This window comes from Lupinus angustifolius, chromosome LG03, assembly GCF_001865875.1.
Source record: "Lupinus angustifolius cultivar Tanjil chromosome LG03, LupAngTanjil_v1.0, whole genome shotgun sequence".
In the NCBI taxonomy this organism is placed as follows: domain Eukaryota; kingdom Viridiplantae; phylum Streptophyta; class Magnoliopsida; order Fabales; family Fabaceae; genus Lupinus; species Lupinus angustifolius.
The window spans coordinates 7,029,175-7,047,740 of record NC_032011.1 but is presented as its reverse complement, the minus strand read 5'-3'; the positions used below and the strand labels follow the sequence as shown (position 1 = coordinate 7,047,740).

The 18,566-nt window shown below is 31.4% G+C and overlaps 1 protein-coding gene across 1 annotated transcript; it reads right to left on the bottom strand.

Moving 5' to 3' along the window:
• LOC109342558 (calmodulin-like protein 3) lies at window positions 10,892-11,726 on the bottom strand. The gene has a single exon (XM_019580523.1). The coding sequence runs from the start codon at window positions 11,577-11,579 to the stop codon at window positions 11,121-11,123; it is 459 nt and encodes a 152-aa protein (XP_019436068.1). The 5' UTR covers window positions 11,580-11,726; the 3' UTR covers window positions 10,892-11,120.

The window sequence follows — 18,566 nt, the reverse complement described above, 5'->3', positions numbered from 1 at the left end:
AGAGCCAGAAAATGGATATTATAGGTGTATCAATCAATATAAGTCCCTACTGAACAACCAAATTTGTGTCCTTTAAATTGATTGAGACCTTATAAAATTAACCATTTTTATTGCTATGTTTGCATAAAAAGGACACTAGGCCTCTTCCCTATGCTTGTGTTGTATGTGATGTTTCCAATGTCCTTAAACTTTGTTTTCAATTGTACTCATCTGAACAATCACATGTCTCAAGTCAATCATATTCAATAAAATAATAAAAAATAAATTATTTTCTATTTTCATAAAAAAATTTAATTAATTGTCATTTTCTGATTGAATTGGGATACAGTGGAATATCAAATATTGGAATTGGTAATCTACCTTCGTCATTATTATCATATTAGCCTAATATCACTTTCCTTGATAAGTTTGCAATAATGTTACTTTCTCATGGTCCACTTTATGTGTTTGCTTTAGATGTAAAAAATTGCATGACCTCATAGTAGATAAGTGTTGATGTTAATGCTGTGCGCCTGTGCCAAATCGAAGAATATGGGTTTGGGATATTGAAATATCATAAATCACATGATGGATATGACTTTTCTATTTCTCTTTAGATCCAAAAAATATATAGATTTCGTGTGCTGCTTTAATAAGCATACCCATAATGCATATAATTAATGACAAAAATTGTTAGCTTTTCTTTAACTATTAATTTCATCAATAGTTCACCTATTAATAATGTGGGGTTGGTTTAGTGATATAAAATCTTGTTAGATTCTTATGATGATAAAAAATAAAAGATTCAATTTCAGTGAGTGACACTTATTAGGAAAGACAATCACATACCTAGAGAGAAATTAGTTTCTTACCTAAAAGATAAGAAAATACTATTGATAGTACCAAAAAACTAATTCATAATAAAAGGAATACATAATTAACATTTGATGTGTCAAGCAAAATATGATAGGGTCATATGGCCTATGGTTAATAAAAGTAGCCACTTATCAACTTTAGTGTAAAACGTTACTTAATGAATAATTATGTTTGCCATATCATATGTCCATTCCCACATGAAAAGACAACGATGTGATTTTCTACCATATATGTTAGACAAAAATAATGAAGCTACCCTAAGAGTAACTTCATTTTGTTGAATAAGTTTGGGGAAGAATTTGAATCATTTATCCGTTAAGAGGAGTGTTATAAAAATCGTTTAGCGTCATTTGGTACAACTAGTAAATCAGTAAATTGATCTCAATATTAATATAGGATAATAATTATATCAGTCATATAATTATACTGGTCAAAAACCGACCAAAACCTGTCATACGATCGATTTTCAACTGAATCGTACTGGTCATAAGACCGATTTTCAATTGAAACGTACTATTGAGATGCTTGAAATATGTTATTGCATTAGCCTCATATTGTCTAGTATTGCAATAGAATAGAGTAATTAATGTTATATATTGGACTAAAGTCTCTTGTTACAATGAGCACCAGATATAAGCACCAAATAGAAACACTTCATGGGCACTTGAGCCATAGGTGTGTTAGAGTTTGTAATCATTATTCTCTAATAATATTTTGATAGCCGCTTAGCGCTCCCGAGATGTAGGCAAAATTGTCCGAACCCTGTTAACAAATTCTCTTGTTTCTTCTCTTATATTTATTCTATGCACTTTATTTGATTGCTTGTGGCCAACGCTGCGCAACGATTGCTTCCATTGCACCAACAAGTGGTATCAGAGCCAATTGGTAGAACTCTTAACCTAGACGTAAGATAATGGCTAAAGAGGATGAAGGCGTGATGGTTAGACAAGGTGTGTCAAAAGTACCGGCAAATATAGAGTAGATGAGTTGAAGGAGAAGAAAGCATGGTGGAGCTGTGGTGGTGATGATATATGTTAATCCAGAACCCCAGAAGTCCATTTACAAGGTTAGGATCAAGGTAAAGATAATGACTCATGTGTTGAGTTTGACCCAGAGACAAGTGTTGATAATATCTCTCTAGACGTTGAGAGAATGTTCTCATTTGAGCTGAGAAGTAGAATATCCTAATGGCGTGTCTAAGACGTCATAGTGAAGAATGTTAATTGTTAGCAGATCCACAAAAGCAGAGAGACCTTGTCTAACTTTGATGTAGGGTGTAATATGAGCATTGACTTTGATGCAAATTGTAACACGAACATTGGTAGAGATGTAGGGGTGTGATATAGGCATTGGCTTGGATGCAAGGATGTGACACATACATTAGTTAACATTGACGCAAGGTGTGTGTTATGGATATACTCCTTATGGTGGAGTATGATAGTTCTTATGAACTAGTATTGTCAGAGTAGACAATGGTGGTAGTAGTCGAGGCTTTCCAAGGAAGCTCCAAGGTTCAGCTTGACTGAGTATTGAAGATGATGATTGTTGGTGAACTTTTGTGTAGATGTTACAATATATCGAAAGACTTCCTAACAATAGGTGGTTAGGTGACGTGTTCCATTTGATGGCGGTACGGGAATCTGCACTATAAGTTTGGAGAGTTAGGCTCTTGGTAACATCGTCAAGGATACTTAGAAAATTTATATTGTAGGGGAGCAAACTCTTATACGGAGGAGTTGTTAAAGAGAATTAGGCATTAAGCAAGGTGGAGTCATATATTTGCTAAGGTTGAGATTCTTGTGTAGATTTCCTAAGTAGTCAGATATTCTTCTATTTCAATCAAGATGAAGATTGTTGTGGATGCTTGAAATATGTTATTGTATTAATCTCACATTATCTAGTATTGGAATAGAGTAGAGTAGTCAATATTATATATTGGACTCAAGTCCCTTGTTATAATAGGCACCATATATAAACACCAAATAGAAACACTCCATGGGCAGGTGGGCCCATGGGTGTGTTAGAGTTTGTAATCTTTATTCTCTAATAATATCTTGGTAGACATTTAGTACTCCCAAGGACGTAGGAAAAATTGGCCGAACTCCGTTAACAAATTCTCTTGTTTCTTTTCTTCTATTTATTCTATGCACTTTATTTGATTGTTTGTAGCCAACGCTGCACAACGATCGCTTTTGCTGCACCAACACGTACTTGTCCTATTAGTAAGTTTCATTTAAAACTATTTTTGAAAATGAAAATGACTTATTTTTACCAAAATGTTGTTATGGAGGATTAAGCATACAACTAGTACATTTTTATACTTCTAAAACATATATTTTTTATTTTAACAAATTGTATACATAAAAATTGTTATTGTCTTCTTGATTTTTCAACATTAATGTTGATATATATATATATATCTAACTTTACCGGCATACAATTTAATTAGTAAATCACCAGTCGAACCACTATACCAATATTCTGACCGGTTTATTAATCGGTACAATTTTAATAATATTGGTTAGGAGATACATTTAAAAACAAGAAGATGAAAGTAAAATGTTTTCCAGTAATAAAATTTCATGCATATGTTTTTTTATTAAATTTTTCTACAGCCCGAGTAAATTAGCCATTTCGGGATGTGTGACTATCCTTTCCAATAAGTGTTGTTCTCAGAAATTGAATCTTTAATCTTTTGGTTATCCTCATGATCTAGCAAGCCTTATACTATTAGAATGAAAAACTCAATTTACTACTCCATATTGTTGGTAATTTTTATGCAATTTTATTCCATTTATAGAATAGGTAAGTACTATTAGCCAGATTCCTATGTGCAGTGGCGGATTATCTTGGGGATAGGGGGGCAATTGCCCCCCTGAATTTTTACTTATTTATTTTTTTCAAATATTTTTTATTTCTTCAATTTATATGATACTTCTAAAAATTATAAATAATGAATCAAGTTTTCTTACATATATAAATGTTCATATTGCTTATAATAATAATATTATTTCAATTGCGTTCATAATGATTTTATATTTATGAAATAGATTATAAACATCACATACTCCTTCAACAAAAAGATCAAATGAATTTTTGTAAATCATTTAATATTGATAACCTATGCTAACCTATATATTTAAATGAGCAAAAAAGATTAGCTTGAGATGTCAATATCAATATTTTATTATTGATGACATTAGTCATTCATGTTTGAAATACTATGAACCATCTCCAAACTAAGTACAACTTTGACAATATTAGAAAAATAATACATATTATTTGTTTGATCTATTTATATGTCCTATCTTAACTATTATTTTTTAACTTCTATAAAAAAGATCATTTTCAGCAAAGACACCTAAATAAAATTATATAGTAAGATAGAATATGAAATTCTTATACAATATGATGATTTATATTGAAAAGGAAAAGCTGAAACTTTTACCACTAATTCAATCATTGATAAGTTTAAGTTTTTAAAAGACCAAAGAATAACACTTTAAGTGAAGATATATTTTTTATATTTTTATTATTTAATTAATCTAACTTATAAAATGTAATTAAATAATGTTGCCCCTCCTAAACTTTATCTCAAGATCCGCCACTTCCTATGTGACTTGCAGAGATTTGAATATGTTTTCCAACCCAGTTTTTGGTTCGAAACTAGCACTAAAAAAGAACAGGTAAGTGTTAACTTTCTAAATTTTTATGAACGAATTTATAATTTTACTAATGTATTTTATAATCTTAACATAGATCATATACTACAACAAACTTTAAAAATACATATATTAAAATGCGTGTTGAAAAAAATCCAACAAAAAAGTAGTTTATATGTGTGAAAATTAAAAAGTCTCAACATTGTGGAAAAAAAAGAGTCTCTGCACCAAAATTAAGAAGTCTGTAATTCAGGTCACGAAGTAAACTATTGAGAATATCAATTTATTGCTATATAGAAAAATTGATAAATCAGGTTTCAAAGATTTTCATTAATTAGCTAGTCATTTTTATCCATTCATTCAAAAAAATTAATATTGGTTAGCCTAGGTGGTGGATTTTTTATATGTACTCTTCTTGAATATTAGCTGGGATTTAGAAGAGAAAACAAAATTTGGTATAGTGGACCAATCTTCTAATCTAACGATTTAACATATTTTTACTTGTTGACTCTAAATATAATATATTTGGTATATTTTTACTTGTTGACTCTAAAGAAGTTTTGCTCTAAAGTCCTGATTTTAATTAATGATATATAGAAATTTTTAATGGGACAATATAGTGGTTAAAAAATTAGAGGGTAAATATCAATTGGAAAGTACAGAAATTGTTTATTAATATACTTACAAGGGTCAAATTTAGTATTTTTTTTTCAGTTGACGGTCATTATTTTTCAGCTGTATCTCTTAAAGCGTTAGTTATTAGGACTTTTTAATTAATATCGATTGAAATAGAATTGTTAGATGATACTATCAAGCACGTAGATTAATACAACTTAGGAAAACTTTATGCCAAATAATTATCATGACTTATCCAAATCAATTTTTTTACTTCTTCACTCTTTTGGAAAGCACATCTATTATCCATATAGTATGCCACTTTATGAATAATTGATTATAGTTGATTGAAAAAATATACTTAAGTTAAAAATTTAATAAATAAATATTTTTCTAACCAATAACATGTAATATCACATGGTGTAGTACTATCTTTTGGGACAGAAGATGTCCGTGAGGAAATAATCTCTTTCAGAGTGCATGATTGTTCATCCCAACAAGTATCGTTCCCAAGAATTGAATCATTGACCTTTTGGTCATCCTATGAATATAGCGGAACTTTACAACACTAGACCAACACCTTGTTACTAGGGATGACAATGAAAATCGAACTCGTGGGTACTCGCCCAAATTGAACCCGTGGGTTTTACCCGGGTTTAATTTTCGGGTTCGGGTTTGGTAGAGCAAATACTTGAACCCGTCCCGAAGTAATGTAATTCAATTTAAAATTGAAATTTCAATCATGTGTATTGTTTTTAATTTCTAATTTTACTTTACATACTATTAGATCTTCAAACATAAAAAAATGAAATAATACAAGAGAAAATAGAAATGCTAGAAAAAATGAAACGAAAATGATATAATATTTTTCTTAGTACATTTATAATTTTCGGGTCCGGGTTTGGGATAATATCTTTATTTTCAACCCCGTTGAATTTGGGTTCGAGTTCAAGTTTTGAATTTCGGGTTCGAGTTTGGGTATGTTCAAACTCAGCCCCAACCCGCCCCGTTGTCATTCCTACTTGTTGGTAACAAAAATCAAACTCTTAACATCACCGGACTAATACCTTATTAGTACATCAGTTTGTTTATGATTAGATTTTGTAATGAAAGGAAGAAAAATATAATATTTTAGTGTCAGGAAATATATTTAGTGGAGGTTACATTTCTCTTTTTCCTTTTAAAATCCTTTTAAAATTCAACTCTCATAATGTTTTTGTAATTTATAGGTAACCTAAATGAAGATCATCACAGGACAACCAATATATGTGAACCTTAATTTTTAAAACAATTTAACCAAAGTTTGTCAAAACGAAACTTGATTTTCACGGAATCAACGTTTTATAAAAAACGAACCATGATTTTGAAACGAAAAATATCATGAAATGAAATTAAATAAAAAAGAAACAAAAAGAATAAAAATGCTGAAATGAAGTAGTTTTATTCATTTGTCTATTAGTATTCAAGTTTAACAACCCTTATAACATTGTTGGAACTATTATTTATATAAAAGTTATAATAAATGTGAAATTTTTAATCGATTACATAGTGTATGTGATAGAGAGTACTAAATGTCACATTACATCTCATTCATATCTTCTCAAACCACAAACACATTCTTTATGCCATTAGGGTGACTTTCTTTTCACTCAATTACTTCCAAGTTTGGCATGTTCAATATTCACTTGTGAGGTTGTCAACATACATGGCAAATCTTAATAAAGAAAGTGCAAGCTCCGAAGCAAAATTTAATAGAATATCAGACATGATTTGTTGCTCATATATTAAGAATCAGATATTAGGATGTGCAATATTCATCAATTTTCAAACTGCTATTATTATAAGACTTATGAACTTTCGGAATGTTATATGTAGGTTAAACGAATGAATCATTTAACTATGCTCAAATAAATTTTCCTGAAGAGTGAATAGATTCCCCAAATCATGCAACTGCCAAATAAAACAATTGTGCAAACTTGTAGATACTTCACTGAAGACGTTATATTCGAAAGCATATCCCACCTTTTTGCTGCTATTCTTTTTTTTCTTCTGTTCATTTTCTTATAATGGTAATTATCGATGTTTTAAATTGTTGTCAGGATCATCATTATGGTTATTATGATGTGGATTATGGTCATAGTATTATGAACATTTGTGTGACTATAAAAGTTTCTAAATTTGACGTGTTTCACTATGACTCAAATGCAATTATGTCATTGCAGTTAGATGTAATACCACAAATGGAGGATGAAGCGGTTACATGCACCACAAATGCAATATTGTGTGTGATACAATTTGCAATTTAATACATTATGAGAATTAAATATTGTTGTCAACTTAGTAATGTATGATTGGAAGTGAGGGTAAATACTTTTACACTATGTATTAAAATTATAATTAAATACACTATGGAAACTTTATATCAAAAAATACATTAAGCAAACAATTATAGTGTAATGACCACGTAATGAACCGTGATATTTAAATTAGACGATTAAACCTTCCATTGTTATTGGAATTGTGTGTTGTTTCGTGACGACAGTGGAGCATGCATGTCCTAGTAATGGAGTCATAGTGTCAAATATACTATTGATTATTTTAATTATTATGAAGAATATAATATTTATGCATTGAAAGTGTAAAAATTTATATTACTTTTAATTAAAAGTTAATAATAATTAAAAATGAATAGTAGATGATACAATAACAACATAAAAAATTCTCATACTATCAGTTTGTACATCTTTTTCCTGTATTATGAATCCTCCATGTATGTGTATGAAGCACTAGCTAGATTTTGCATAGGTAACCAATCACTTGCAATATATTCTCAAAATTTTAAGCAAACTTATTATATTTATAGACTTTACTAGAAGAAACCTCATGCAACTTTATTGGATTTGAGATGTAATGTTCTTGACGTGTTAACCTAAGCATAAAGGGACTACGTCATTGCAAAAAAAAAAAGAATTGCAAGCAAATTGTACGTTTCTGATTTTTATTTGAGAAGAAAAGGAGTCGTGAAGAGTTGGTTTTTTATGGATCCTAAACTATATACTAAAAGACAAAAAGATAAATTTGGAATGCAAAATCATGTGTATGTTATATGTAGAGTAAAATGTTATTTTCATTTAAAGATTGGATAACCACCAACATAGTCCTAAAAATATTTTTACCACAAATTTAGTCCTGAAAATTTAAATGAACAAACATGACATTTAAGATGTATCCCCTAGATGCATGCTAATTTATTGTTTTGTACGAATGTGATGTACATTTAATATTTTGGGGACTAATTTAGTAATAAAAAATTTTATGTACTAAGTTGGTATTCATTCAATCTTTCAAGTATCAAAATGAAGTTGTGCTAATTATTATTGATATTTGTATGTTTTTTATCTTTCTATAATTAAGTTTACTTTATTTTATAATTTGTTTATAATTTATAAGAGAATAGTATCAAAATCTGCGACCTATTATACTTTGACTACGATTTTAAAACTGATGAAAATGGAAGTGTTGTCGTAGGTAAAAAAAATTGTTGTAATGAATTACTAATTGACAAACTATTTTGTTAGATATACATCGTTTTGAGGAAGCATAAAATCAAACAATCAAAAATTAAAAAGAAGCAAGTAATGTAGCAACAAAAATGAGCACCCAAGATTTATTAGGAATAACCTACAATATGAGAGTTCAAAAGTCATGGATAACCACGAGCAAAATTCCATATTATATAAAGGAAATCTTCTTATAATGATGACGACAATGCAAAGAACAATATTTTCTCTCACAAATATTCTATCACAGTGGCGAAGGATTATAGAGGCAGGTGGGGGCAACTGCCCCCCTGAATTTTTTCCTTGTTCAATAAAATGCGTCACTATGTATGTTATTTTTTGTGATTGATTAGAAAAATACTTAAATATTAAACTTCTAAATTATAAAATACAACTTTTCAACCAATAATACAATTAACACATAGAGTAACACACATTTTGGAACAACACATGCACTCTATTTACCTACACCCAAATGTCGTCTTTATGGAGATATTAATTGAAGGTTACATATTTCTTTAATGAGAATAAAATGTGTCATCATACCAGGAAATAACTTATATCATTAAACTCACTCATTGTTTGATAGGTATATTGTTTTTTCTTTTATAGTAAATTTTAAAATGAAAAATTCTAGAAAGAAGAGAAATAAGATAATGTCATATAATAAATGGATTTAAGGTGACAAATTATCTCCTGATATGATGAAATATTTTATCCTCTTCTTTAATTTGAAGCTTGATAAATAAATAAAGTCCAACTTATGTGTCATTCTAAAAATTATACATAATGAATCTAGTTCTCTTACACTTGTAGATGTTATTTATAATAATATGACTTACGTGAGTTCAAAATTACTTTATACTTAATGAAACAAATTATGTATGATTCTTTATATTTTTTGTTACTGAATTAATTTTAGTTACAATTTGTAATTAAATTTTGTTGTTCCTCTAAAATTTTGATGAATATCCACTATTGCTCTATCAATAGAAGAAGAATTCCGTGCCCAATCAAGACTCTTGGGTTTTCTTGATGTTGGTATGAATTTGTGACGTAATAATATAGCAATTGCCTTTTATAGGCAAAGCTCATACAATATAATGTATTCTTAATAATAGTGAAGAAAGCAAAAGAATTTGCAAGCAAGTTGTAGACTTGAAGCTTGGTAGGCAATTGTAGGCACCATCATTTATTTCGCAAAATTTAAGAGAAGGAAAATTTTCTTAGCCACAAAATCATGGAAGAAGTATGTGGGAGAATTTGAGCCACATATATTAGGATAGAGATTCTTCCACTAATAAAGAGATAAGTGGTTAAAAAATAAAAGAAAAAATAACATGATGTGATATTTATAATATTTCATATACAATAAAATTATATTTTTATTATTAAAAATAAAATGAAAAACTTTTTCTCCTGTAATGTAGAGCATGCTAGTTCAATATCTTAGCATATTAAATGGGTCATTAACCATCAAATACACTTAGATAATCATGCACTTATAAGTTATCAATTATTAACAACAAGGTACAAAAAACTGTTGCAAAATTATTTTTGTATAAGTTTTTTTCACCTTGCACATCACCCAGATAAACATTTTCAGCTTAATAATTTCAACCTCAACTTATATTCTACAATTCACGTCAAATATCATATTTCACTGTGTTCTACATCCATGGAGGAGTCTAGAGTATTTCTGTGTGAGAAAATAATTTTTTGTAACACTTCAAATAAATAAAATGAAAATTAGGTGTTGTGTTAAAAGAATCCAATAATACAATAAGCATTCAACCTATCATCGTAGAATCCGAAATATTTAAAACCATTCAACTGCATAAATACATTATTGTTATATTTTAAACTTTGTTATTTCCTAACTTTTCAAAACATCATTCAATAAAAAATCATATATGATTAAAAAAAAACAATCACAAAAGGATGATATTTGTGGCTTGTGAAGTAAAATTCAGGAAGAAATACAGCATGGTCACCTTAACTCATAAGATATTTTAAACCATGTACAAAATTATATTTCATAACAATAAAAACATGTTATATAAATAAATAAAAAATTAAATATTTATTACTTTTTCTTTTGGTTAATTAATTGCCATTGGTGGGAAACATAATTTGAGATATGGTTTGGGACAAGATATTTATTCAGGTTGATAATGAAAATTAAGATTTTCTTTTGTTGAGAAAGAGGCATATAATTTATCTTCGCTAATAGGAAACATAACTTGGAAAACATTTAGGAACAAATTAATCAACCATAAAAAAAGTTGTTAAGTTCTTCCCATCAACATATTCACCAACTCGGATTACATATATTCTACATAGGGAAGCTTATTTCTTCTTTTATATTCAAAATTAATCTATGCATAAAAGAGAAAAATAAAGACTTACACCCTCTAAACATTAATCATCAACTTAATGAAGCTGCAGCAAATCCACCAGCTTTCATCATTTGCTTAAATTCTTTGAAACTAACCATTCCATCACCATCCACATCCACTTTCTTGATCATGTTTTTGCAATCTTCTATTGTCTTACCATATTTTAATCCCAAAGAAGATAACACTTCACTTAATTCTTCTCCTGTAATGAACCCATCACCATTTTGATCAAATACATTGAATGCTTCCTTCATGTCTTCATCTTCATCTTTCTCATCCATTATTGTTTGGTATAACTCACCAAATTCATCTATGTCAACATACCCATCTCCATTTACATCAATTTTTTCAATCATTTGGATCAAATCATGTTCTGAAATGCATATGCCAAGATTTTTTAGAGAGTCACTAAGCTCTTTTTTTGTAATCCTACCATCCCCATTTCGATCAAACATTTGAAAAATTCGTCCAAGTTCTCCTTGATCCATTGCTTGTAATAAATAATGTTACAACAATAAGATGAGGAGAATGTAAAAAAAATGGAAAATATGTTGAAAAACAATGAAAGATTTTTTGGATTTGAAATGATGTTGTAAAAAGCTATGTTAAGGACATTCAAATGGAAGAATATATGAATGTGGATGAAAAAAAAAACAATAAGGTTGGAAGAGGCTTTTGATTATTAACAAACTAAAATCTTGTCCCAAAATTTGTTCCAAGTTGATGGCACATCCATAATTGCGTAAAGTCAATGGTTATTTTTGGCTTATTCTTTAAAAGGTTGTTTGCAAAGGGTTTAGAACTTTGGATAAGATGATAAGCTCCTAAAATACAAAATCAATTTTTTTTGTGTGTGCATAAAAGGCCCCAATTTTACCTAGCAAAAAAACTAATTATCAAATAGTTTTTTAAAACTTACTGTTACTAACCTATAAAACTTTATACGGATAATCATAAATATTAAACATTTGCTTATATATAAATTTATAAAATTCAAGCAAATTACATATAAGTATGTGAAATTTTATTATAGAAAATGAAAAAAGAAGAAGGTGAAAGTTATAGGAAATTCAAGACAATAACAATAAAATCTTTAACAGTTATATGCAGTGGATAATAATTTCTCAAACTTGCTAGAATCTATGAGAAACAATAACAAATAATGGCAGTAAGTAAGAACCAGTGATATTAAAACCAGACCGGACAGGCTGGTTCGACCGGAAAACCGGAGAACCGGACCCCTAGCCGGTACGAAACAATAGTTGGACTGGATAAGCAACAAAATCGGTCAAAATCGCCCAAAACCGGTCAAAACCGCCCAAAACCGGTCAAAACCGAGCAGTTTTCGGTCAAGCCGGTAAACCGACCGAGTTGTTACTAGACCAGTTTCTTCCTCAAAAATCTCATTTCTTCTTCACGTTTTTTTCTTCTTCACGTTTTTTTCTTCTTCCTTTTCCATCTCACGGATTCGTCCTCCATTGTGTTTCTATGACGTATCCTCATCTTCTCATAGATCCATCTTCCATCGTTAATAACGTTAATAATGAAAGAAACATTTTTGAAGATAAAGAGTAAGGAAAGGGATTGGGAAAGAGCGAAAATAGAAATAATGGAAGGAGCATTTTTGGAAATAAAGTTAGAAGATAGATTGGAAAAGAGAGAAGATAGAAGAAGTGGATGAAGCATTTTTGGAGAGAGTGAATTAGAAGAAGGATTGAAAAGAGAGAAGATAAAAAGTTAGAAACTTTTTGGAGAGGAAATTAGAAGAGGGTTGAAAATAGAGAAATGAAGTGAATTGGAAATAGAGAAAGTTAGAAACAGTGGATGGTGAAGTGGATGGAGCATTTTCCAAAAAAATTGTATTAAATAAAGTGACAAATTGATTGAGTCCCATGGTTTCATCCCACTGTTTCAAAGGCACTAAATGTGTTTGATTATAAATTGATTTGAGTTTTATAGTTCTTTGTAAACTAATAACGTTAATATTGTATGATTGTTTCTATGAACATATATATAAATATAAGCATGTCTGTCCGGTTTAACCGACATTCGATTTAATTACTGAACCACTAGTTGAACCACTAAACCACTGTACCAGTATCCTGACCGGTTTGATAATCGGTACAGTTTTAATAACATTGGTAAGAACACACAAGAGACTTTTAACGTGGAAAACATTCCCGATGTGAGAAGTAAAAACCACGGGCACAAGCAAGTCAATCAAGCTGCACTATGGTCAAAATAGGAATTCAAGAGTATCTACAAAATATAGCACAAAACATGCTCAACAATACGACATACAATAGAACAACAAACTTGGCAATGAGAACACAAAGTTGTAGAAAAAACCAGAAAAAAGCCATCGTTATAGCTCGTTTTCTACCACGTGGACGACAGCTCACCGTCTAACCGTTCAGAATGAAGTACCAGAAGCTTTGAACCCACTGTCCAAATTTCTGTCCGATCCAACGGTGAACGAAGACGCAGTCGCAAATTTCCCACAACTGCTATGAGTTCCTGCGAGTTGAGTTCTTTCAACTCCTCTCTCACTTTTCTAATGCCTCTTTTTGTCTAAAATGATTGTACACACTTACCACATCTGACCCCTATCCATTAGATTAAGTGGGACAAGTGGACTTTGCCCAAATGGGCCTTTCTCCATATAGGAAGGGAGCCCAAAGCTAACAAATCTCCCCCTTAGAACTATGTGGAGAGAGTAGTCAAACTGACGATCTCACAACAAGTTTCAAACTTCCACCTTGATAAGGCCCTAGTCATCATATTTGCACTATTATCATATGTATGAACCTTAGCCAATTCCAACAACCTAGCATCCAAAGCATCACGTATCCAATGATAATTCACATCAATGTGTTTGGACCTATAATGAAAAGTTGAATTTTTTCCAAGATGAATTACACTTTGAATATCACAAAATAACAAGTGCTTATCTTAGACAAAACTAACTCATGCAAGAATTTCTTCATCTAGAGCAACTCCTTGCATATTTCTATAATAGTCATGAACTCTGCCTCAATAGTGGACAATACAACACACTTTTGCAACCTATATTGCTGTGATTCAGCCCTCCCCCTACAAACTTAATCAAGTAACTTGAAATGGACTTTCTAGAATCAATGTCTCCAACCATATCAGAATCAATGTAGCCCACAAAAGTAGGTTTATCACCTCCAACATACAAAGATACCACAAAGATACCTCAAAATCCATTTCACAACATTCAAATGTTCTCCATCTGGATTTGACAGAAATCTACTAACTGTACCAACAACATGTGCAATATCTGGTCTTGTACACACCATTGCATACATCAAACTTCTCATAGAAAATGCATAAGGAACTCGTTGCATATCTGATTTTTTCAGCTTCATTTGAAGGATATTCTTTAGCACTCAACTTAAAATGAGTAGCAATAGGAGTGCTTACCGCCTTAGCATTTTCCATGTGGAAGTTCTGTAACACTCTCTTAATATAATGTTCTTGTGACAACTAAAGTTTCTTTTCTTGGTTATCTCGCATGATTCTTATATCAAGAATCTGCTTAACAACTCTCATGTCTTTCATGGCAAATGACTTGCCTAATTGCTTCTTTAACCTGTCAATCATGGAAATATTTTTCCCAACAATAAGCATATCATTAACATACAATAACAGGATGATGAAATCACCATTAGCAAACTTTCTAATGAAGATACAAATATCAGAAGTAGTCTTCTTGTAGCCTTGCTCACACAAAATAGACTCAAACTTCTTGTACCATTATCGTGGAGCCTGCTTAAAACCATATAGGCTCTTTCTCAGCCTACACACATAGTCTTCTTTCCCTTAAACAAGAAAAACATCAAGTAGTTTCATATAAATCTATTCATTCAAATCATCATGAAGGAAAGTAGTTTTTATATCCATTTGCTCTACCTCCAAATCAAGAGTAGTAGCCAAACTCAATACAATTCTAATGGATGACATCTTCATCATAGGAGAAAAAATCTCACTGAAATCAACACCCTCTCTCTGTTTGAAACCTTTAACCATCAATCTGGCTTTATACCTTGATGATGTAGAATTACTTTCTTGCTTCACCCTGTAAATTCACCTATTTTCCAAAACCTACTTCCATTTTGGCTATTTGACCAAATTAATAGTGTGATTATTATGCAAGAACTTTATTTCCTCTTGCATTGCATCCAACCACTTCTTCTTTTCTTCATTCTCTTTGGCCTCATGATAATATTCAGGTTCTCCCCCATCTGTGCAACAACATAGTCATTAGAAGGGTACATAGTATATGGTTTCATCTGCCTATTAGACATCCGAAGTTGAACTTGAGGTGGTTCAGGAGCATCACCAAGATTCTCATCTTGTGACATCTCATGTTCATCTTCACCAATATGAATGGGAAAATCTAACTCATCTCCAAATTATTGATCACCAATATAATCATGTTGCTTACCATTTTGAATTTTATTCTCAATTGTATCCAAATCATGTATAGGCGTCCAAAATGGATCAATATTAGACAATCTACTATCTTCATCGGGTGTAGTCTTCTTCATCTTATCAATGTCTTCAATGGTTTGATCTTCCATGAACTTCACATCACAACTTATAACAACCTTTTTATCAACAAGATCATATAACCTGTAGCCAAATTCATGTTCACCATAAACGATAAAGATGTATTGTCTTGTCTTTGCATCCAACTTGGACCTTTCATCATTTGGAACATACACAAATCTCTTGCAAACGAAGACACACAGATGATCATACTTGACATTCTTTCCAAACCAAATCTTGCCTGGCACCTCAACATTCAAAGCAAATGCAGGACTAAGATTAATAACATGCATTGTCGTGTACAAAGCTTCACCTCTGAAATGTTTAGGTAATTTTGATATAGAAAGCATACATCTAACTCTTTCAACCAAAGTCTTGTTCATCCTTGCCGCTAAGCCATTAAGCTAAGGAGTCTTAGGAGGAGTCTTTTCATGTCTAATACATTGTTGTTTGCAGTAGGTATTAAATGGTCCACAATACTCACCATCGTTGTCAGTACGAATGCATTTCAGCTTCTTGCCAGAATGTCTCCCAACCAAAACATGGAATTGTTTGAGCTTTTCAAGCACTTGGTACTTTGTCTTCAAAGAATAGACCCACAACTTTCTTGAACAATCATCAATAAAAGTAATAAAGTAAAGTGCGCCACCAAATGACTTTACCTTCAATGGACCATAAGCATCATAATGCACCAACTCAAGCAACTCTGACTTCCTTGGGGGAAGATGCTTCGTAAATGATACTCTAGTCTACTTACCAGCCATGCAATGAGAACATTTCTCCAACTCTGCACTCTTCAATACTGAAAGTACATCCTTTTTGGCTAAACATCTCAACCCTTTTTCACTTATATGTCTAAGTGCGCGGTGCCACAAAGAAGCCTCCATATCCATGACATTTACACTTTCTTTAGCAACTAAAGCTTTTGTCCAATACATTTTATAAATTTTCTCTCTTGTGGCCACAACCAAGGTACCTCTAGTGAGTTTCCATTTTCCAAAACCAAAGTGATTATCATAACTACCATCATCAAGCATATGCACACAGATCAAATTGAAACGAACATATGGAGCATGTTTAACGTCTCTCAACAACAACTACACTCCCATGTTGGTATGCAAACAATTATCATCAATACCAACTACATTTGACATATCCTAATTACCCATCCTTGTACCTCAAATTTATCAAGGAATTCAACAAGTATAATTTATTATTCCTGATTTAGAAGCATACAAGGATTCAATTTTCTTCGATAAAGATTTTATATTTTCCTCATTAGCAATGTGATTGTAGAGATTGTCTTCTACATATTGTCGAATGAAACCACAAACTTGTTGATGTTGAAAACTCCAATCCTCATAAGACTTCGACTCTAGCTTCTCAATAGCAAACACATGAATATGAAAATTCTTCACAAATAATAAATCTTTCATTTTTTATTTCCACAAGTGATAGTTCATGCCATTCAAACATATCATTATGTGTATTTGCTTCCATCATTCAAGCAAGTCAAATATCCTCAAACCAAAGAGCTCTGATCCTACTCTGATGAGAAATTCAAGACAATAATAATGAAAACTCTAACAATTTTATGCAGCGGATAATAATTTTCCCAATTTGATAGAATCTACAATGAGCAATAACAAATAATGGCAGTAAGTAAGAACACACAAGAGACTTTTAACGTGGAAAACCTACCTGGTGTGAGAAGTAAAATCTATAGGCCCAAGCCAGTCAATCAAACTCCGCTATGATCAAAATAGGAATACAAGAATATCTCCAAAATACAGCACAAAACATGCTCAACAATACGATATACAACATATCAACAAACTTGAAAATGAGAACACAAAGTTGCAGAAAAAACCAGAAAAACAACCATTGTTATGGCTCGTTTTCTACTACCTCGGCCAACGTCTCACTAATCCAACCGTTCAAAATGAAGTACGAGAAACTGTGAACTAGTTGTCCAAATTTTAACCCGATCCAACGGTGAATGAAGACGCTGTCGCAAATTTTCCACGGCTGCTATGAGTTCCTACGAGTTGAGTTCTTTCAACTTTTCTCTCACTTTTCTAATGCCTCTTCTTGCCTAAACTGATTGTACATACTTACCACATTTGACCTATGTCCATTAAATTAAGTGGGGAAAGTGGACTTTGCTCAATTATGTCTTTTTGCACATAGGAAAGTGTTAGATGCCTCTCATTACTATGCCTTAAAAGAATTTTATGACAATTTTATGGCTCTCTTTAAGGGCATTTTATGTCACTTTTATGGCTTTGTTTCCAAGCATCCAATGCTTGGAATCCAAGATACCAAGACTTTGCTTGCCTATAAAAGGACACATATAGAGAGCTTCAAAATCATCTTCACAACACACAACATCTCTTTCATTTACACATATATTGTGAGTGCATTCTTGGTGAGAATTCTTGTTCCATTTGAGAGAGTATTTGTGAGAAAAATATTGTCATTTGTCCTCATCATTATAAGAGGATTTCTTGTACTCTTCTTTTTTACATAGTGGAATTTTGCTCTTGATCGCCCGTGGTTTTTTTCCTCTCACACTGAGGGGTTTTTCCACGTTAAATCTTGTGTGTTATTTTCTTTATCCTTTACTTGCTTCTCTTTTGTTCTCAATTGATTCAATCCTGTGCTTCCGCATTGTGCTCTAACCTTAACAAGTGGTATCAGAGCTCTTACTAAATTGAGAATTTCAAAATGTCTGCAAAATTTGACATTGAGAAGTTTGATGGCAAAATTAGCTTTTCTATTTGGCGAGTCCAAATGAGGGCCGTTCTTATCCAGAGCGGATTAAAGAAAGCTTTAGATGGGAAGTCAAAGAAACCAGTTTCCATGACCGATGATCAATGGGACGAGTTGGATGAAAAGGC